Raw genomic sequence first — 23,643 nt, 5'->3', positions numbered from 1 at the left:
TCACAGCTAAAATTTCAAGCACCCTTAACAAACAACAGTTCCCAGGATTCTTTGGGGAAGGAGAAACATGCTTTAAATATATTGTGTGTACACACACTATTTTAATTTGCCCAGAAGCACTGTATACATTTATGCAGATTGTTGCCCAGAGTTTTTCAAGAACTTAGCAACAAGGGTGTAGTCGTCCAGGGTCTCGGGGAGTCTTAGATGCCTTACTTTTTTGGGAGCAGGGTCTCAGCAGAATCCCTGTGTTTCCAGCATTCTATGAGCCAATCAACATGACAGGGGAGTGTGTTAGCCACTTAGAAGAGTCTTCTAACATGCATCCTTGTCCTTTCCTGCTGATTGGAGCCAATCAGAGTAAAAGGAGGTAAGTCACTGAGCAGACTCTTCTCAGTAGCTAATACACTTCCCTTTCATGCCTATAGGCTCCTAGGGACCTCTGTTGTGGAAGAATGCATTAGCAAGGATCTCATTCTCAACCCAGCAGCAGAAGAGGGAAAGGTGGGAGGGGTGTGGCTGTGACTTTCATGAAGGGACCCTGCACTCCTGAATTTGCCACTGCATTGCTGCTAGCAACACCTTTGGCCATTATACAGCAGACGCAAGTAACAGTCTCCCAGCCCTTTTGGCTAAAGGGTGGGGTATAAATGCCTTAAATAAATAAACACAAAAAGCAGCTACTCAGAGGAAAATTCAGCAGAGGATTAAGGGTTGTTTTCACCACTGCCATCCAATATAATCATCCCCCACTTCTTACTACAAACTACATGTCTACTCAGAAGTAAGCTCCATTGGGTTCAATGGTACTTACTCCCAGGTAAGTGTGTATTGGATTGTAGCTTAGTTACAAGCTTTGAACTAACTTCAGCTATTTAATTGTTTACACATGATCAGGTGTGTAGGTGTATAAATTCCTTTAAAATGTTGTGGGTTTGGCTCTGGTAAGTTTACCACTGGCAACCTTATGTTCTTTTATTTCAATTTTTTTAAAAAAAGGGGGGGGTTTTGCTTGTTTTTTTTTTTAGGCCTTCTGGATGGCTCTGAATTGCAACTCCCCAGGACCAGTGGCATAACTGGAAGTCCTATGGTTCCCTATGCCTGGTGTATTCCTTCCATGTGTTAATTTTTATTTTTTTGTTTTGGTATTGGGGCCCTACTTGTTAGCTTCTATTTTTTTTTTTACAATAATTTTTATTCAAATTTTCATAAAACATAGAAAACAAAATCATAAAACATTCAAGGACAAAAAACAAAACAAAACAAAAATGATTAAACAACAAAAAAAAATGTTGACTTCCCATTTGTCACATATCAAATCAGTTATAGATCTACAATATATAACAATCCTGTCTCTTAAATCATATTATAAAATCACTTTCCTCCAGTAGTTATCTTAATTAATCATCAAATCTCATAAATATTACTTTATTCTTTCCACAAAAAGTCAAAGAGAGGTTTCAATTCTTTAAGAAATATATCTATCAATTTTTCTCCAAATAAACATGTCAATTAATCCATCTCGTTAATAATTATAATAATCTTATTGTCATAACCATAGTCCAAATAAACATTTCGATTAATCCATCTCATCAGAATCTGTTAGGTCCAATAATTTCAATAGCCATTATTCCATTATCCCTATTAGTTCCATCTTCCATCTTCAATAGTCCTGTTAAGTCCAGTAATTTCAGTGTCCAATCTTCCATTATCAGTATTCCATAATAATCTTGCTGTTGTAGCCATAGTCATATAATAAGAGTCTGATGGGAATTTCCTCTATCCCAAATATTTTCTTGCCATCCATTCTGAATAAGTTGCTGAAATACTGTTGTAAAGTCATATCTGTGTTCTTCTTTTTTACAAAATGCACTGGCTCATCTCTTAAGAGTTTTTCCATTGTCACATGGCTGCAGTTAATTCCATAGATTTTCTCTATATCAAGCTCCATCACATCATTCCAGTCCAGAAGATTATCCAAGCCATTAATAACTTTATCTCTAATATCTTCATTAATTTCTTCAGAGATAACGTTAAATTCCAAACAGTAGATTTTATTTCTAAAATCCATAAACTCCAGATCTTTTTCCAATTCCACATTTGTTCCAATCTCCAGGGCTTGTATCTTCCCTTTATTTTTTCTTTTCTCATCTCTGATCTCATTCTCCTCTCTCACAGGATCCCCTATTTCTTTAAGCTCCTGCGTCATTTTGCTCAGTTCAATTTTCAGCTCCTTACTACCCTGTCGCAGGGTTTGTTTCGTTATCTCAATCTCATCCATTATTTTCTGAAACATAGTTACTTCCAGATTCTCAGCCACTTTCTTGATTGCCATTTTTAAAACCACGAAAACAAAGCAAAACAAAAATAAAGAAGAACCACTTCTTATTTCAGCAACAATTGGGTTAATATTCCAGGCTTGATGACATCACAGTATAAACAGAGCAACCTGCCTTATCTCTCTATGTTCAAGAATGCAAAACAAATTTAGTTCCCAGCATCAAAACAGTTAGTGGCGTTGTGAAGAAGCAGATTCGTCAAAATAAAATAGACCAAAAAGAGAATAGTCCCAGACAATATAATATTCCTCGGAATAGAAATCAGGAATAGAAATCCCTCTTCTGTTTATTATCTTTAGAATGCACTTCCAGGACAGCTTTTTGCGACAGAAACAGAGATAAGCTGTTAATTTCGTGAATAACAGAGAAGAGCTATATCTCACCCAGAAGTTGTCCAAAGCCGATCAATCTGACAAATCTCCTTTTGCTGCAACAATTTAAACCAAGTAAAAAAAATAATACAAAGAAGGGTGCTTGCCTGTTAGTCCGTTCTCTCTTTAAAGAAAAGATAAACGTATCGCTTAAACAGATAGAGCTTGTTAGGAAGTCCGTCCGGCATTGTTGGCTGGACCTTATCTCATAAATTAATGAAATCCAGTCCTCCCAACAAAAACAGGCTTTTGAGGTTGATCTCTACGTTTCTCCCTGCCCGGGAGAAATTTCATCAGTCAAAAAAAAAATGTTCTGACTGATTTATATCTGAATAAGCAGGCACAAGCGAAGTCACCCTTCCCGGAAGTCGCCCTACTTGTTAGCTTCTAGAGGAAACTAAAGCAGCTCACAGCAAGAAATAATGCACATCCAACTCACATTTAAAGTGCATGACTTCCCCCAAAGAATCCTTGGAAGTGTAGTTTCCCCCTCGCAGTTAGAGTTCCCGCCACCCATGACAAACTACAGCATCCATCTGTGCTCCCATCTAACATCTCTGCAACACTAAGCTCCTTTCTTCCTATAATGGCCTGGCCTGAGGGCACGTAAACACTTCTTGCCAGAAGCAAGTAAGCTAGATTAAATGTTCCCTAAAAGTGTTGAACTATGACTTGACAGACCAGGGTTTGAATCCTCAGACAGCCATGAAGCTGACTGGGTGACCTTGGACCAGTCACTGCCTCTCAGCCTCAGAGGAAGGCAATAGTAAACCACCTCTGAATACCGCTTACCATGAAAACCCTATTCGGGACCGACGAAGGCAGTCCATTTCCATTTTGCATCCATGCTCCCTAAGCTTGTGAGAAGGAATGACCTTGTCACTTCAGCTGGACTTGGGAACACCCTCTTTTAGGTAAGATTTCTATTTTAATTTCCAATCAGAGAATTTTTTTTTTAATTGTATGCTCCAAGCAACTGTGGTTGATACTTAATGTATCATGCTTAATGACATAATTAGGGCCCACCCATGACATCACTAGGGCCCACCCCGTGATGTCACTAGAGCCCACCCCATGACATCACCAGGGCCCGCCCTGTGATGTCACTAGGGCCCACCCCGTGACATTACTAGGGCCCGCCCCCGTTTTCTCAGGTTTTTGGATGGTTCCGACCTGGCAACCCTACTCACCATACATAGGCATAAATGCCTACATAGGATAAAATCAATTCCAGGAGTCTGTCTACTCCTTTTTGGAAGCAGATGACCAGGGCCTGTTGATTTCAGAAATGACAGAGGTGAGCTTTTGCTCTCAACAGCAACAACAATTATTCATGAAACAGTACCAAATAAAAATAAAAAAATAGGGCTGTCAGCCCTAAAATGAATTAACCAAATGAAATTAATTAAAAATGAATTGATTGATCAACTTCCATTTAACTGATGAATTACCCAATCAATCAAATATAAATGAATTTGCGTATCACAAAAAACCAACACAAGTGCCTGTTTTCGTATACTGAAATGTAAGATGTCATTGGCTGCCCAATAAACAAAAGCTACCTCTCATTGTTAGAAGAAATTTTTTAATATTTTCGGTTTCCTTCCCTATGATAGGAGTACACCAGAACAAAAACACTCTTTAAAAAACCCTCTTAACTCACTGCCCTATTAATTAAAATTTGCCACAATTTTAAAATTAAAATTGTCCACCAATTAATCAAGTAAAGCTTTTTTTTATATCTATCTACTGGGAAACCAATTAAATCTTACATCTCAACCCAATAAAATCTTTAATATATTGTGGGTTTTCTTTCTTAACCAAGGATGATAAAAGGGCAGAAGACCAAAAGCCATATTTCAAATTTCTCCCAAAATATTTCCAGAAGTATTCTGTGCAGGATTAATATGCTTAATTAATGTATTCCACATTTCCAATAGAGCCATGACTGACAGTGTTTCAGGATGATAATATGATAAGGACACATGTCCTCATCTGGGCTACCACGGAGTTTTGCTTCCCTTTCCCACTCACTCTGATGCTATTACTCCTTTTCTTCCTGGCCATGAGAAAGATTCTGGAGGGGAATAGGAGTCTCCTAACAATTCTCAGCACCCATAACAAACTACAGGTTCCAAGATTTTTTGCAAAAAGACATGGCTGTTTAAGGTGGTATGGTACTGCTTTAAATGTACAGTGCAGATGGGGCCCAACAAAGTATAAAAAGTGGTAACTGACCATTTACTCAGTTGACAAGAACTCTAGCTATGAAGTGCTTTGAGTCCTTGGGGAAAGCACCACATAAGTACTACATATTTATTTATTTACTATTTATTTATAACATTTCTATCCAGCCTTTTCTCCAAGCAGCTCAAGTAGGCACTTTCCCTTCTCTCTCTCAATTTTAGGTAGGGCTAGGTGAAAAACAAAACCAGACTAGTCCAAGGTCACCCAATGAGCTTGATGGTCACTCATCTCCCCAGTCTAATAGTCCTGTACTCAAACCACTACACCACATGGCCAGTATCAATATTCTCACTCCCGCATGACAAGTTTCACCTGCAAAAATTCTGTCTGCTACTCTCTTTTAAAGGCACAAAGGCCCTCCCCTCTGAGTCCGCTGAGCCTCTATGAGGATATGACGTGAGGGACATTGACTGGCATCAGAGATTATATTGTATGCCTCTATGTAAAGCCGAGACCTGCAGATTTACCAAAATATTGTACTTTGTATAAAACTTGAAAAGAAATCAGCAGTTGGGGCAATAACTACAACATTAACTAATGCTGAGCATGCAAAAAGAAAAAAACAGACAGAAGAGCCACAGTTCCACCAAATTCAAAGTTCTCTAATCCCATTTGAGGAGATTCCTGGAGGGGATATGAGGTCACCAGCCAGGACCTGAAGCCAAAGGGAAACTGGAACGACCAGGAATATGTAGAATGGGCTGGCACATGGTTGTAGTAAAACTGTGGATTGTACTAAGTTCAAACTGCAAGTGGGTGTTTTTTTTTTTAATGTTTCCTTGCATATTACATACAACTCCCTGCATTCCCCAGAAGGTGCAGAACACAAAGAAGACTACATTAAACTTTAAATCTCTCTCTGATTTGTTGGTTTAATACATTCAGGATTTAATTGTTTTTTAACGTGCAATTACCTGCAGCCTGAAGTGGTACAATCCAGAATTCTACTGCTTCAGTCTACCACCTCATTCTGCAAAATGGAAAGAGTGTCAGGCAGGGCAAGCTGTACATAGTGGGGTATCAAGGGGGGAGCCACTTTCTGGCAACCAATAACAGTCCTGCAGAAGGCACACTAAGGACACAAACGAGAAAACCTTTTTTAATATGTGAATGTCTAAGCCTTCCACTTTTGGAATCTAAGGGTGCAATCCTAAGGTATGCCAGGGCACAGGGGTGTAGTCATCCAAGGTCTCAGAGGATCTTAAACCCCTTACTTTTTTAGGATTAGACTCTCAGCAGCCTCCCTATGCCTCCAGCATCCTACAAGCTAACCAGCATGAAAGGGGAGTGTGCCGGCCACTGAGAAGAGTTTTCTAATATGCTTTCTTGTCCTTTCCTGCTTATGTGAGCCAATCAGAGTGAAAGAAGGTGAGTCAGCCACTGAGAAGACTCTCCTCAGTGGCTAACACACTCCCCTTTCATGCTTATTGGCACCTAGAGACATCTGCTGTTGTGGGAGAAGGCATAAACAAAGACCTCATTCTCAACCCAGCAGCAAAAAAAGGGGGGGGAAGAACGGGAGGGTGCGTGACTGTGACTCTCATGAAGGGACCCTAACACTTCCGAATTTGCCACTACACTACTGCCAGGACAGCAAATAGCTAACTAGGAATATCTGCTAAATAGAACAGCAAACCATAAAAACACAGTAGGGACATCATGTAGGCAGTGATGATGGAGCAAATGTCCAGGACCAGTGGTGTGATGGAGGAGGAATGTGGGGGAGCACAACTCTGGTGTTTGCTTGATTGCTTCGCAGCAGGGCCAATGATATCATCTACTCAAGCAGTGTTTGCCAGTGGGGGAAATGGAATACAGGACATGCTGTATTCATTCATTTACCTGGCAAGAGCCATTTATAAGTGTATAAAGTGTGGGATATCTCTATTCTCATAATAGTTCAGTGAAATTGGCTAGGCTCCGATAGTGACTGGCCCAATTACACTCAATGAACTTCATGGCCGATTGGGAAGTTGAACCCTCACTGCCCAGCCCATCCAACGTCCAACATGCTAACTGCTCCACCACCCTTTGCCAGCTCACTATTCTATGACAGTCAGCTGATCCTAATAAATCAGATATTATGCTATATACGGATGCTCATATATATCTGTATCTATAGTCAACATAGCTGCCAGCAAATCAACATAGTAGCAAATCAACATAGTTGCAAATTAACATGAGGCTTGTCACTCAGAATTTATTTTGGCACTTCAAAATTTACCACTGCGCCACTTGTCCAGGACTGAATGCAAAGCAACACAACCCTAAGCATCAACCCTTGCCAACAATGGTAACAAAAAAGAAACCATATGTTTGCACAGATATTGCAACTAAAAATATTTTTGAACTGAGCTACTTTCTACCTTATGAATACCTGCCAGTTTCTTGTTCATGGCTGAGAAAAGGTGATCTGATTCAGCAAAATGCTCTATGGCTCTTTTCCCTGGCTTGCACACTACCTAGCTTTGTGGTTTCAGTAAATCTGTTTCAAGAACTAGCAGCTGCAGGGTTCCTGAGGTAAGTTTGTGAATCATGGGCCTTTAACTCTCTCTGCTCCCTTTCCTAACCCTTGAACCGATGATCAGGGAACAAGGAAGCTATAGCTGTTCCTATATTCTCAATAAGGCCCCAGCCAGACCCTTTCTCTTGAGGTTGTGCCTTCTTTCCAGTGGGCCGAAATTCACCCCTCCTGAGGATGCTTAGGAGTCAAATGAGAACAACATGTTGACTACACACCTACGGATCCACTTCTGGTCTGTCTACAAGTTCCAGCTATCGTACAGAAACATAAAAACATAGGAAGCTGCCTTATACCAAGGCAGGTCATTGGTTCATCTTGCTCACTACTGTCTATATCAGGGATAACCAACCTGGTGCCCTCCAGATGTTGTCAGACTCCAACTTCCATCCGCCAAAGGAAGCATAGCCAATGGTCAAGAATGATGGGGGTTATCATCCAGCAACACATTAGCTACCTGGGGTCTATATCAACTGGCAACAGCTCGCCAGGGTTTCAGGCAGGAGTCTTTTGCAGCCTTACCTGGAGATGCCAGGGACTGAACAAGGAACCATCCACAACCGCCCTCCTTAAAACCCTCTTTAACTAATTCTGTGGTAGTTCTTGCCACAATGTAAGCTGTCTGATGATTTTTTCCTCCACCCCTTTGCCTCATCATGTAGCAGTAGATGCCAACACCAGACAATGAGCCCTGAGGCTACAGCCCAGCTGACATCAGTCACTGCTTCCCCACAAATTCAGCCTGCACTGCATGACGCATCAGATGTACCCATCAGTTTGGCCAAGGCTTGTGGTCCAAAGCTCCAATGCACTGTGACCCTCCCCTCCCTTACTGCAAGTGTATCACCCAGCCCCTCTAGTTAGACTTGGCACACAGACAAAATGGTCAATTCCAGAAACTGTATGCAGTTTGCAAATTAGTAACTAGAATAGAAATGGTTTATTCTACTTTTAGAATGCGAAATGGTATTCCTTGGGGGGAAATGGGAGGGGTGGGGGAGAGAAATGGCTTCTACATAGTGGCTGGAGTGTTTAATTTTTTTATTTAAAAAACCCCCCAGAATTTAGAATGTCATCATGTTCCCATTCAATGAAAGAAAGAAAGTGTTCATGGATTTCATGCTGGAATCATTCAATGAAACTATTGTGCTGCTTGTGGTCCTCGGTAATAGGTAACTTTGGGGCAATCTGACAGAAAGGACTTCTCTTCGGTTTTGAAGGCGACTGCTTTTAAACGGCTACAGGCTTTGCCAAGCTTGGCTTCAGTGCAGATGTTTTTCAGGCACGCTGCAAAGCATCTCCACACGACGGGAGGAAGGACGTTTGCAAACACTTCAATGTGAGACATTCACAAACTCCCTCCTCCTTTGGGCACTTGAAACCACTCGCGCTGAAACCTTCCCAGCAGGTATCAGCCCAACGCAGCTGCAACAACAGTCTGTACTCTGTCTGCAGACAGACCCGGGGAGTTAGGTTTAGAACGGCTGGAGCTTGAACAGCAGATGTCAAAATACAAGGCAAAGAAAGAAGGAGAAGCAGGAATTAGCCCGAGGAGGGAGATGGGGACCAAACCGAGCTGCTCTAATGACCCGAAGGCAGAGAAATGATGACTGTTTCAACAGCGCATCAGTGACTGATGTTTTAAATGGATCAGAATCCAATACTGCAGGATATCATATAAGTGAGAGGAAGCCAATGTGGTAGCCCTCCAGATGTTCGTTTTTTTTAATCTACATCTTTAGGATATTGCATGTATTTTTGCAGAGATTGGGTGGTATTCGTCTAAGACATACTCAGAGGAGACCCCCTGAAATTAATGAGCCTAAGTTAGCCATGTCCATTAACTTTAATAGGTCTACTCTAAATAGGACCAGTATTGAATACCACCTATTTTAAGTATTAAATATTAAGTATTAATATGTAAAGACATAGTTTTCCCCAGGCTTTCCCTATTATTACCAGGAGTTGTATCCCATGAAGTTGTCCCATTAGCACAAGGACTCCCACCTGCGCAACAGGACTTTCTCTCCCTCTCCTTATGCCCCTTCCCCTAAATCTGCTCTGGAGGGTTGTGGGAACCCAAGAGCAGATTGGGGAGGTCATGGGAAGGCACCTGGTGAGGACAGGGAAAGGAAGGTCTGTTGCAGAGGCAGAAATCCTTACATTAACAGGAAAACTCTGTTGGATACAACCCTAGATTTCTGGCTTCATTGGTTTTTACTATAATGTTTAATAGGTTTTGTGTGATTGACTTACCTCATGTGTGCCCACTCGACCACTTCAATCTGCAGAACTGGCACTTTTACAGGTGCCAGATTATACTCATTCTGCACTTTGTAAGAAATTGTTCTGGTAGTGTGGCAGCACCTACTCTTTGGAATTCCCTGCCTATTATTTATTATTATTTATTTATTTATTTTCATTTCTAGACCGCCCATAGCTAATAGCTCTCTGGGCGGTGTACAAAACGAGATTAAAATACAATATAGAATAAAATCAGAAACAAAGGAGCACATTAAACATAAAGCATTAAACATTAAAATGCCTGGGAGTATAGCCAGGTCTTAACCTGGCGCCTGAAAGAAAGAACCGTAGGCGCCAGGCGTATTTCCTCCGGTAAGCTGTTCCATAATTCGGGGGCCACCACAGAAAAGGCTCTAGATCTAGTAACAGTCCTCCGGGCATCCTGGTGAGTTGGTACCCGGAGGAGGGCCTTAGATACTGAACGAAGAGAACGGGTAGGTTCATAGCGGGAGAGGCGTTCCACAAGGTATTGCGGTCCCACACCGTGTAAGGCTTTATAGGTCAACACCAGCACCTTGAATCTCAGGCAGGTGCCTTTGCTGTCTTCTTTTCAGGGGCCTGCTTAAAACATTTTTGTTCAGGCAAGCCTATCCAGACACATAGATATTGATGTGTTTTAGTCTCTTTTTAGTTTGCTGCTGATTTTAATTGTATTTTACATGTTTTAATTACATGTTTTTAAATTGTTTTATTGATAATTTTAAAATTATTGATAATTTTAAACTTTATAATTGTAAACTGCTTAGAGGCTTTGTTGCAATCAAGCTGTATATACATTTTATTAAATAAAGTTTAAAAAATAAAAATTATTTTTATGTTTGTATTCTGGTACACTAGCAGAAAATTTCAAATATGTAAAAATCTTTTTCTGAGTCCCTTTAGTCCTGGCTTTGTATTGGTAACACAGCCATGTTTTCCTTGAAGGTCTGAGACTATTTAAACTAGTTGTTTAAAGATTAAGGTTTCATTCATGTTTATGTATATGGATATTATGTATTTTGCTTTGTAAATTAATTTGATATGTTTTTTATTGTGCCTTGTGTATTCTATTGTAAACTGCTTTGAATTTTTTTAGACAGTAAGCAGTCTATAAATGGAAATAATAATTATGCACTGCTTAGAGATTTTAAATGTTAAATGTGTTAGAAATGCTTTTAAATAAACTAAAGAAACAAAATCATCCCTAACCATAGGCCATGAGTCCAAAAGCATCTGCAGGGCACCAAGTTAGTTATCCCTGATACAAACTATGCATTAACTAGCATGGAGCCAAGATTCATTTACACAGTGAAAGGACAGAGAATGAACTCTGATTATGAAGACATGTGAGGGTAGCTACAGAAGGACAAATGCAAACGTACCCTAACGCCAGTAGTGGCTGGGGGCCATTTGGACTGGTAGGGCAGAATTCAGGGAGGCCAACAGTAGATGGAGCCTACGGTTGTCCCCATGACAAAATTACCACTCTGCAAGTAGATTCCTCAATGGATTATTGTGCCTTCTTTTAACAAAGAATTGCCAAATGGAATTTCCAAAAGCACTGAGCCAGGGTAGCTAGTTCTGTACACTGGCATTTGCCATTCCATGACCATGATAACTTATTTTAAAAAGGCTACCACCAAGGTGGGTTCATATTTAGCTGGTTCCCAACTGCCCTTACAGTCCCCTAAGAGCCAGATCTGAATATCTGAAGTTGACCTCAAACTACCCAACAGCTACCCTTCTCTCCTAGGTATTAAAAAAGACCCCTTGTTCACGCTGTCAGCCCGATACACTGGACTGAACCAAATAGGTATTCATATTGCAACATTCAACAGTTTTATTAAAGCCATATTCACAGCGATGGTCATCATCATAAGTCTATGACCTCATTACAGCTTTGATGATACAAAGGCAATAATCTTTCCCCCACAATGAAACTTGGTCAAAGTAATGTGCATGTTTTCAACCCCATCAGCTTTTATTTGAATCATTTCCCACTTTTGTGATTTGACCGCCATGCTTTTTCTGGTGTCACCCTTCTGCCATCAGGGAGAACCTGCTCACTACAAGGGTCAGTGAAGTCCAAAGACACCATTGCAGCCACCACCAAAGACAAGGAGATCAAGGAAGGATGAAGACTTTCCACACCACTTTGTCATCCCTTGGTTAGAGAAGGGCATCTGCTTGAATTGCAGCTGATGGTTAGCTCTTACGATGCTGCTCTGTTGTGAGAGACCAGAGGCAAGTGAGAACTCTAATCTGTTTCCATCACTACTGTTCCTGCCATAGGAAAATGACCATTACGCCTGCTAAGTTTTTCTCTGATGGCATCAGCATCACAGCCACCAAGTGCAGGAGGTATTCTGACAAATTAGGCTGGATTGCATGAAGGAAGAGTCCCCTTCCTTTCACACAGTCCTGTCTCTGGGCCATAGCAGGGGTGCTTGCAATCCACAGGCCTCTGGTCAGAGCCACATAGCATCAGTAGGGAATAAAGGCATTGTCTTAAGTAACAGTTGTGGGAGGATGGAAATTATAACCTTTCCAGGTGATTTTCTCACCAAATAACTGGGCAGATACACTCTTGAGGTTAGCACTTGTTTTGTTACAGGGAAATTACAGGATTCCCCCAACACTCACGCATCATCAATGGGAAACCATATCCTTTCCCCAAGTTAGCACATCAACCGCAATATCCAAAATTATTTGACTTATGTGTTACAGTTATATCATGCAGTTCCTCCAAGGCACTACACATGTTTCCCTGCCCCTGCATTTTATCCTCACAACAACCCTGTGAGGTAGGTCAAGAGTGACTGGCCCAAGGACACCCTCGCTGAGCAGGGATTTGAACCTGGATCTCGCCAGTCTTAGTCAAACACTCTAACCATTACACCACACTGGGTCTATTATTATTATTATTATTTCAATATCCCCTGCAGTAAGGCTACCTTCCTCTTCCTCTTCCCCCCCCAATATATTACACAGGGATGGGGTTTTATGCTGATGGCAGTAATAAAGAAAAAATCCAGGATTTTTAAACCCTTAGCTCAAGGGCCAAATTAGATGCTACATGAAACTTGTGCAATTCACCTCCAGCCACCTTTTCTTTTTCTTTAAAAGCTGCTCTGGTTGGGGTGATATGAAGCAGGGAAGCAACAAGGGGGAGGGAAGAGTGCTTAGCCATTTGCCTGCATGCCCTCACCACATTTCTGTTTACATAATCCCCTTTCCAAACTGCTTTTTCCCCCTGGGAAGGGTGGAAAATGCCAATGGGGGAGTGTTAAATGCATTTGTATGTAACATCTAGTTCAGCCCGCTAAACAGTAGGTTAATAATTGGTTGTGAAAAGCCACCTTTGGATTCAACATACATTCTGTTTTGAGTCACAAATGCTTTCTAACTGTCTCTGAGCTTAGATCATCATTCACTAATAGGCAAAAAACCTTGCGTTTTAAGAACATACCTATAGCCCACAGCTATTCTATCAAACTTTAAAAAGCAGGGAAATTGGGCAGCTATAGTGAATGCACCAGGGGAGTAGGACACCTGAACTCCTCTCTGAGATATTGTACTGCCCTACAAATTGGTCAAAATGCAAACACCATTTGGGTTGGTCTTTCACAGTCCAATCCACTTCCTGTGTAGCTTGGAAGAATTTGGTAACATGTGCCTCTGAGCATATGGTGAATGGTGGCAACACTTGCCATCTCCAAAGATAGAGAATTATATTTTTGTATGTTTGCTGGTGTTCTTCTTACTTTGCTTCTTTCCTGTGTTATTAATGTTTCTACAGAGAATCTACACTAGAAACATTTATTTCCCTCATTATTCATCCCAGAAATCTGTGTCAAATGTATTTTTATTAATTTCAAAGCCTTTTTATTGGTCAGTGTCATATGATGGTGAAGACAGCCTTTTGTGTTTCAAATTGGAGGTTATGTTCCATTTCTATTTTGGGTGCATTAACAGTGGAATTTGGACCTGCAGTTTGATGAAAAATCAGACTGATTCCAATATGTTGCTACTTCAGCAATGACTAGCTGTTGGAAAAAAGAGGATGCATATTTTCAGCCTGCTATGTTTCAACTACTTCATTTAAGGAAATGTGGGCACAGTCAATTAAAAACATAGAGCACACCTAGCATTTTGCTAGAATATATTTCACCTCCCACTGTTTGATCTTGTGCAAATTGAGACACTCCTCATGTCCATTGGAAACTATTCTACAGAACAGTCAGTGCCATTATTCCACAATTGCTTTTGGAGCTATTTTTTAGTGTTGCAAAGTGTTGCTGTACTTCACATATTCACAGAAACAGAAGCAAAAGAGAATGTTTTACTATAGGAAACTTCACTAAAATTGCAAAGTAAATCAGACATATTTAAAGTGACCATCTGAACTACGGTATATCAACTGTCTTCATAATGTTGCTTCCTCCCTGCTAAAACAAGATCAGCACAGCACATGTCTTCTTTCTATCCCACATTACCAAATTCTTCCAAGCTACACAAGAAGTGGATTGGACTGTGAAAGACCAACCCAAATGGTGTTTGCATTTTGACCAATTTGTAGGGCAGTACAATATCTCAGAGAGGAGTTCAGGTGTCCTGCTCCCCTGGTGCATTCACTATAGCTGCCCAATTTCCCTGCTTTTTAAAGTTTGATAGAATAGCTGTGGGCTATAGGTATGTTCTTAAACCGCAAGGTTTTTTGCCTATTAGTGAATTTCCCTGCTTTTTAATCCGGGAGGTTAGAAATGGGATCCTGTCCAAGTTTGCTGAGAATGGATGGATCATTTGTATGCTTATTGAGTTCAATGGGATTTACTCCCCTGCAATCATGCTTAGGATAGGTGAAACTGACCACAGAGGATGGGGAAGGGAGGAGGAGGAGGAGAGGAAATGCAGAGGGGAGGACTGGGAGGGGAGCAGGCAGGATGGGGAGGGGAGGAGAAGGACAGGTTTGATCATTTGCATGTTTATTAAATTCAGTGCGATTTACTCCCGTGCAATCATGCTTAGGATAGGTAAAACTGACCGGGGGGGGGGGAAGGAGGAAGGGAGAGGAGAGGGGAAAAGCAGGTCTGATCATTTGCATGCTTATTTTCAATGGAATTTACTCCTATGCAATCTTGGTTAGGATAGGAAACACTGACCATGGGGGAGGAGGGTGGGAGTGGGAAGGAGCGTATTGGAGGGGGGCAAAGGAAGGTGGAGGGGAGGGCAGGTTTGATCATTTGCATGCTTATAAGTTCAATGGTATTTACTACCATGCAATCATGTTTAAGATAGGTAAAACTGACCATGGGGAGGAGGAAGGGGAGGAAGGGGAAGGGGAAAGAGGGGATTGGAAGGATTGGAAGGGGATGGGGAGTGAGGGGCAAAGGAAGGGGGAGGGAAGGGGCAAGAGGAGGGGATAGGAGGAAGAAGAAGGGAGGGTGGGTTTGATCATTTGCATATTTTTTTAGTTCAGTGGGATTTATTTCTATGCAATCATGTTTGAAAATGTAAATGGATAGCCTTCAAGTTAATCCCCATCTATTGCGACCCTTTGAATAGGGTTTTCATGGTAAACGGTATTCAGAGGTGATTTCACCATTGCCTCCTCTGAGGCTGAGAGGCAGTGACTGGCCCAAGGTCACCCAGTCAGCTTCATGGCTGTATGGGGATTCGAACCCTGGTCTCCCAGGTCATAGTCCAACACTGACCCAGGGAAGGGGCAGGGAGTGGGAGGGGAGGAGATTGGATGGGTGGGCACTGGGCAGAAGGGAAGCCCCTTTCCTTTCCAAAAGGAAAACATTGTAAACAGAATAATTCTTTTTCAAGCTTTCCCCCACCTTTTTATTCTACAGCAGACACATGTAGCCTCCCACCCAAATTTAAACCAAAGCTTTCCCTGGCCACATCCACACCAGGCCTTTATTTCACTTTGGACAGTCATGGCTTCTCTCAAAGAATCCTGGGAAGTGTAGTTAGTGAAGGGTGCTGAGAGTTGCTAGGAGACGCCCTGTTCCCCTCACAGACCTTCAATCAGAGTGGCTGACTGTTAAACCATTCTCTCAGGGGAATAGGAGCACCCTTCACAAACTGCACTTCCCAGGATTCTTTGAGGGAAGCCATGGCTGTCTCACATGAAATCAAAGTCTGGTGTGGGTGTGGCCCTCTGATTAGGCAAGCCCAGTAGCTGTGAGGCTTTTAGAACTCTGACAGTTGGTTCTTACTGAGCATGCTCCGCGTTATCATTGGGTCCCAGCCAAAATTTCTTAATTAAAAATCAGCCAGGCATTTTTTAAACTTTTAAACTGCAGCAGATGAAGGTCAGAGTATGGGGCAACGTCAGTATTAGGATTACAGGTACTCTGTGACCATGACTGATTTTTAATGAATTTCAACAGATTATGAGAACTCTCAGAGAAGAAGTCCAAAAGGGCTCTGAGGTTTTTCTCTCTCTTTTTACACTTTGAACTGTCTATTCTCTCTGATTGTTTTGTGTATCACCATGAAAATTGACAGGGTTGTTAAGCAAGCGTTTCTGAGTTCAGGACTATAAGTTATGTAAGGTTTTGTTTTGAAATGAGCTTATGGGAAGCATCAGAATGGCATGAGGGGTATTTTCAATTTAACATTCCGGAATGTGAAAAATCCCCGCTGGCTATAGTATACAGCCGCTCTCGTGGCTGTATAACTAGTTTCCTAACTTCCACTGAGTTTACAAAGGGATTTGAGGCTAGAGAAGTGACAGGAAAGTGCTAGCTGGGAACAGAAAATGTTAAATATGGAGGTGGTGTTATTTAGGAACTCATCTACATGTCTTGGACACAACAACTGTCTGCATTTATTTATTTGTTTAAAAACACTATATTAGAAGCTCAACTGGAGTGCATACCGCAGATCAGAAAAGGTACCGCCAGGGCCAAGAAGATGCCAGCATGGTTAACGAGCAAAGTCAAAGAAGCTCTTAGAGGTAAAAAGTCTTCCTTCAGAAAATGGAAGTCTTGTCCGAATGAAGAAAATAAAAAAGAACACAAACTCTGGCAAAAGAAATGCAAGAAGACAATAAGGGATGCTAAAAAAGAATTTGAGGAGCACATTGCTAAGAACATAAAAACCAACAACAAAAAATTCTATAAATACATTCAAAGCAGGAGACCATCTAGGGAGGCGATTGGACCCTTGGATGCTAAGGGAGTCAAAGGTGTACTAAAGAACGATAAGGAGATTGCAGAGAAGCTAAATGAATTCTTTGCATCTATCTTCACAGTGGAAGATATAGGGCAGATCCCTGAACCTGAACTAACATTTGCAGGAAGGGATTCTGAGGAACTGAGACAAATAGTGGTAACGAGAGAGGAAGTTCTAGGCTTAATGGACAATATAAAAACTGACAAATCACCGGGCCCGGATGCCATCCACCCGAGAGTTCTCAAAGAACTCAAAGGTGAAATTGCTGATCTGCTAACTAAAATATGTAACTTGTCCCTCAGGTCCTCCTCCGTGCCTGAGGACTGGAAAGTGGCAAATGTAACGCCAATATTCAAAAAGGGATCCAGAGGGGATCCCGGAAATTACAGGCCAGTTAGCTTAACTTCTGTCCCTGGAAAACTGGTAGAAAGTATTATTAAAGCTAGATTAACTAAGCACATAGAAGAACAAGCCTTGCTGAAGCAGAGCCAGCATGGCTTCTGCAAGGGAAAGGCCTGTCTCAGTAACCTATTAGAATTCTTTGAGAGTGTCAACAAGCATATAGATAGAGGTGATCCAGTGGACATAGTGTACTTAGACTTTCAAAAAGCGTTTGACAAGGTACCTCACCAAAGACTTCTGAGGAAGCTTAGCAGTCATGGAATAAGAGGAGAGGTCCTCTTGTGGATAAGGAATTGGTTAAGAAGCAGAAAGCAGAGAGTAGGAATAAACGGACAGTTCTCCCAATGGAGGGCTGTAGAAAGTGGAGTCCCTCAAGGATCGGTATTGGGACCTGTACTTTTCAACTTGTTCATTAATGACCTAGAATTAGGAGTGAGCAGTGAAGTAGCAAAGTTTGCTGACGACACTAAATTGTTCAGGGTTGTTAAAACAAAAAGGGATTGTGAAGAGCTCCAAAAAGATCTCTCCAAAGTGAGTGAATGGGTGGAAAAATGGCAAATGCAATTCAATATAAACAAGTGTAAAATTATGCATATTGGAGCAAAAAATCTGAATTTCACATATACGCTCATGGGGTCTGAACTGGCGGTGACCGACCAGGAGAGAGACCTCGGGGTTGTAGTGGACAGCACGATGAAAATGTCGACCCAGTGTGCGGCAGCTGTGAAAAAGGCAAATTCCATGCTAGCGATAATTAGGAAAGGTATTGAAAATAAAACAGCCGATATCATAATGCCGTTGTATAAATCTATGGTGCGGCCGCATTTGGAATACTGTGTACAGTTCTGGTCGCCTCATCTCAAAAAGGATATTATAGAGTTGGAAAAGGTTCAGAAGAGGGCAACCAGAATGATCAAGGGGATGGAGCGACTCCCTTACGAGGAAAGGTTGCAGCATTTGAGGCTTTTTAGTTTAGAGAAAAGGCGGGTCAGAGGAGACATGATAGAAGTGTATAAAATTATGCATGGCATTGAGAAAGTAGATAGAGAAAAGTTCTTCTCCCTCTCTCATAATACTAGAACTCGTGGACATTCAAAGAAGCTGAATGTTGGAAGATTCAGGACAGACAAAAGGAAGTACTTCTTTACTCAGCGCATAGTTAAACTATGGAATTTGCTCCCACAAGATGCAGTAATGGCCACCAGCTTGGACGGCTTTAAAAGAAGATTAGACAAATTCATGGAGGACAGGGCTATCAATGGCTACTAGCCATGATGGCTGTGCTCTGCCACCCTAGTCAGAGGCAGCATGCTTCTGAAAACCAGTTGCCGGAAGCCTCAGGAGGGGAGAGTGTTCTTGCACTCGGTTCCTGCTTGCAGGCTTCCCCCAGGCACCTGGTTGGCCACTGTGAGAACAGGATGCTGGACTAGATGGGCCACTGGCCTGATCCAGCAGGCTCTTCTTATGTTCTTATGTTCTTATGAGTAACAAGGGCAGAAATTAAGATACAAAACTAAAGCTACGGTATAAATGTTCTGCATAATTGTTATCTTGTTCTTTGGCAAATTTCCCTCACCCACAGTGAATCCCATTGTTTGTTAGGAGCCTTAGTTTTCAGGGTCAGTTAGAGATACACACACACATACACAACATCACCAGACTTTCATACCCTCCTCGGCAGGAGGGGGGAGAGTGGAAAAAGTATTTTAAAACTGAGGTTTGAAGGTAGAGAGGAGGAAAGAGGAAGGGGGGCTGAGGAACATCAGAGCTCCCACACACGTGTACGACGCTCTCAAGGAACGCATCAAGGACTGCAGGGCCAGAACCGGGGAGACTCTGGGTCTCGGTGCAAAACCTTGAGACCAAGAGATTCCTTCCTGGTTTTGGATCAGAGCTCTTCCACATAGCTTCAGCTGTATTCAACCGCCCACTCCGGGCATAGGATAGGTAATCTCTCCTACCTTTCACCTCTTATAGTAATAGGGTCCTTTGATTTCTTTAGTTTAAAGTTATGAATGGGTTAGGATATTAATGATTAATGCTGCCATGCACCCAAGTAATTCTGTAATGCTTTCCTACTCTTTCTCTCAATAAAATCAAGCTTTGGTTTATTTTGGTTTGGACCTGCATTTCTTGGGTTAAATATATACACCATTTAGGCACATTTCAGGGCAAAGCGCTTGTTTTATCGCTAGCAGAGGATCCCCTCCTCTCAAGGAGGTGTGTTTCATGGGACATGAGGGTGGCAAATTCACACACTCAGGTTCCCAAGAGCACATGTCGTAACAGTGCATACTTCCTTGCACAAGAAATCATTGGTTTATGGGATTTTCTGCAACAAGATTTGATGGTGGCCACAGGGTAGATGTCTTTACAAAGAGATTAGACAAAAATTATGGAAGATAATTTCAATAGAAATTAACCAAAATGGCCAAATGGAACCTCCAGGTTCAGAGGCAGTATTCCTCTGAATGCTGGCTTTTGGAAGCCAAACAGCAAGAGGGCTATTGCCTTCATGTCCTGCTTGGGGCTTCCCAGAAACATCCGGCTGACCACTGTTGGGAAGATGATACTGCTCTAGATGGCCCTGTGGTCAGATCCAGGAGAGCTCTTTCCATTATATATAATGGGAGCCCCCTCCTGAAAAGACTTCTGTCTGCCAGATTGGGCTTTGCAATCTGCTGGGGCGGCCCGCCATTGGTCTCCACAAGAAGGGAAACATGGTGACACATGGCAGGACCTTCTTGGTGATGCCACACCACCTGTGGAGTTCTCTCCCCATGGAGGTTTGGTTGTTACCCTCACTGTTCAGTTTCCAATGGTATCTTAAGGCACATTTCTTCACTCAGACCTTTCGGAGAGACTGGTGTGTTTTGGGAAGAAAGATACCATTCCCTTGTGCTGTAGTGATGTGATGGTTTGAATATTGTTTTTAAACAGCTTTAATGACTATATTGTTTTAACTGTGTTTTATAAGGCAATGGTAAACTACCTCTGAATACCACTTACCATGAAAACCCTATTCATAGGGTCGCCATAAGTCGGGATTGACTTGAAGGCAGTCCATTGGGATCTTAAGTAATGAAGGGTGGTAAAAAAGCTGAACAAATCACTCAATCAATAAAAGCAGCAAACCAACATTAAAAAAAGGTGACACTCATAAATAAGGTTTGTGTCTTGCTTGACAACCTTTGGTGATAAAACAGATTGAACAAACGAGCATGAGGAACTACTGGACGTTGGCAGGCTTCTCAGTGGCTTGGGACCAGAGAGGGCATGGTTATGGAATGGGTAAGAGCTGGGCCATCTCAGGTGATGAAGGCTAGGAGGCTTCAGGCATGTTGGGAGTTGTGGCTAGCCAAAATCAGATAAGGTAAGTGACAACTGCTTTAAGCAGGAGGTGAACATCATGCAACCATCTGCCAAGCCATCTAAGAATGAGAAATTTCACAGAAGCCTTGCGTGGGTCAGAGAAGATGAGGAATATTAGGGAGTGACCGGAGGGAGAGGGTGGGGAAAGATGTCTGATTCCACAGCCCTTATGGTTCCAGTTTGTTGGGATCAAATTGATTACGGGGGGGGGGTGATCAGAGGTGACGTGGCAAGGTTGGCAGGCCTCACAGATATTTTTGTTGTGTTGGGACTGCCTAACAAACAGTAGCTTCCTGTCTACATTTTGGGTGGTTGGTTGTGGAAACTGGAAGGGTTGGCAAGGCTTATTTTGAATTTAGAAAAGCAATTGCCATCTCCTGATCGTCGCTGTGGGGAGCGATAGAACAGGCTTCTTCTTGGACCCAGAGAGGATTCAGATTATTGATTATTTAGCAGAGTATTGCTAAGAGATCATACAGGGTAGGGGTGGGAACCTGTTTGCCCTCCAGATGTTGTTGGAACGCCGACTGCCATCCTCCTTGACGACTGGCCATGCTAGGTGGGGTTGATGGGAGCTGGAGTCCAACCGCTTCTAGAGGGCACCAAGTTCCCCGCCCCTGACGGAGGGGGAGCGTCAGGAGCAGCGCTTGGAAAAGTTACTTTTTTTGAACTACAACTCCCATCAGACCAATCCAGTGGCTATGCTGGCTGGGGATGATGGGAGTTGTAGTTTTAAAAAAGTAACTTTTCCAAGCTCTAGTCAGAAGGCTTAAGGTCAGTGCTCGATGAGTTTAGATGGGGTGGGGGTAGCGATCCTGGGGGTGGACTCAGACCAGTCGTTGGGGGGGGGAATGAAAAGCGACGGCCACTCACCGGATCCTTCGGCGCTGACGATTGCCTCTGGGGAGATGCAGACGCCTCGATCGTAGACGGGCAGCTCGTCGCAGGCCAGGTTCTCGGGCCAGACGCGGCCAAACTTTTGGAGGAGGGGGTCGCAGCCGGCCCGGGCCCTCTCGCAGACGGACTTGCAGGGCTTGATGGGCTCGTGCTGGAAGTCGATGGTGCAGATGGGCGCGTACATGGCGCACAGGAAGAAGAGCAGGTCCGGGCTGCAGTCGATGCGCAGCAGCGGCTCGAACTGCTCAATGGCCAGGATGGCGTTGGCCTGCGTGCTGTGGTGCAGGTGGTTGGGCATCTTGGTCATGTTCCAGGGCAGGGACTTGCAAAGCGGGATGCGCACCGGCTCGCACGCCGCGCCCTGCGCCAGCGGCGCCCAGCTTGCCAGCAGCCCGGCCAGGGCGACCAGGAAGGCGGGCGGCAGCATCGCCGTCGCGGAGCCGCAGCCCAGCGACATCCACGCCCCTTCGGGACAAGCGCTCGCGCCGCGTACGCTTCCTTCCTTGGCCCTTGTAACACGCGGGGACTCCTCAGAGTGCCTCCCCTTTCTTGCCAACTCCCCGCGAATCCTTCCTGCAAAAGTCCACTGTGGGGAGGGGGGGAGAGATAAGTGAAAACTGTCTGAGGGCCCCTGCCCTCTCAGATCCCCTGGTAGGTCAGATCACAACATCGGGCTTGCCGCGGAGGAAAGAAGGCAAACTTTTGTAGCGCCCACAGAGAGGATCGTGATGGCTTCAGCCCCTTTTCACTTCCCCACCTCCTGGCTGCCGAGTCCCGGCTCCTCCTCCTTTGAGTTGCAGCTCCGCTTATTCCACCCCTCTCCCGTTGCCGCCTCCTCCCTTTTCATTTGCGACGGAGGAAAGAAAAGGAGGGGAGGGGAGAGAGAAACTAGATAACCTGAGGCGTGCGTTAGCTCTCATCAGTTAGAAGTCACTATTTGTCCCCACCTACCCCAGGCCCTTCAGTTTATCCCTCGGGAAAGCTGCAGCCTCTCTTTCTTTATGGTTTCCGGATCGGCCGAACCCAAACCAAAAAATCAAATGAGGGTGATCATTGTAAAACAATTGGCACTCCAGCGTGGCGAACGGGACACTCAGGCCGTTAAATGAGTATAAATCTCAACAACAGGAAACAGAGAACCGGGTGAATTTATATTTATTTTTACTTTAAAAAAAGAAAGAAGCAACCTGTTTTCTCCTTTTTTTATAAATACCACTGATGGAAAAACGGGAGCTGATCCTCTCATCCCCATGCCTCTCCTTCTGGTCGCGTAAACAACCCCTTTTGAACTTTTCTTTATTCTTTCTCCAACAACAACAACAACAAAAGTTACCGTGATAGGGACTCTGTCTTAAGTCTGCCGCCGCTGCCCTCTGCAAGAAAAGAGGCTTTTCATTGTCCAGGCTATATTTCTCCCACCCACCCCGAAATATCTCTGGGGAAACTTGCACCACAGTGGCCAAAGGAAGCTCTTTTCACATGGATTAAAGAATCTAGGAGAGAAAATAGAAAACAGATCCTCGCTCACCACCAGCAAGCCACACAGCCCCCCCCCCTTCCCAGCTTCCAGCTAATCTCCTTTTCAGGGCAAGGCAGAGAATGAAGTGACTAATCAGAGGCGAGCGGCAGAACTCTCCGGGAGAGGCAACACAACAGGAAACCACCTTTGCTCTCCACCCTTGAAAAATGCCTTTGTTTTCTCCCAGTTCTTTTTCTCAGCTGATCAGGCCAAGGGAAAACTGATACCCTCTGCGCCTTTCCAAGCATATATAATAATACACAGCACTCATTGATTTGACTTGGAGGCGATAGATAGATAGACAGATAGACAGATAGACAGATAGATAGATAGATAGATAGATAGATAGACAGACAGACAGACAGACAGACAGACAGACAGACAGACAGACAGACAGACAGACAGATAGATAGATAGATAGATAGATAGATAGATAGATAGATAGATAGATGTGCTTCCCTTGAGATTTGCAGAAGAGTTTATAACTGCTGGTGGGAAAGATCA

General features: G+C 43.2%; 1 protein-coding gene across 2 annotated transcripts in view; it reads right to left on the bottom strand.

The window, feature by feature from the left end:
• FRZB (frizzled related protein) overlaps positions 1 to 22,460 on the bottom strand; it is a 62,698-nt gene extending 40,238 nt beyond the window's left edge. The window contains exon 1 of one of the 2 annotated variants that reach the window (XM_061608279.1): positions 21,597 to 22,460. In XM_061608279.1, coding sequence (XP_061464263.1) covers positions 21,597 to 22,077 — 481 coding nt within the window. In that variant the 5' untranslated portion in view covers positions 22,078 to 22,460. The remainder of the gene's footprint in view (positions 1 to 21,596) is intronic. The other variant, XM_061608278.1, reaches the window with a different exon arrangement.
• Between the last annotated feature and the right edge of the window lie 1,183 nt (positions 22,461 to 23,643).

Source organism: Rhineura floridana, chromosome 2 (genome assembly GCF_030035675.1).
Source record: "Rhineura floridana isolate rRhiFlo1 chromosome 2, rRhiFlo1.hap2, whole genome shotgun sequence".
NCBI classification, from domain to species: domain Eukaryota; kingdom Metazoa; phylum Chordata; class Lepidosauria; order Squamata; family Rhineuridae; genus Rhineura; species Rhineura floridana.
This window is presented reverse-complemented; position numbering and strand designations above follow the sequence as displayed.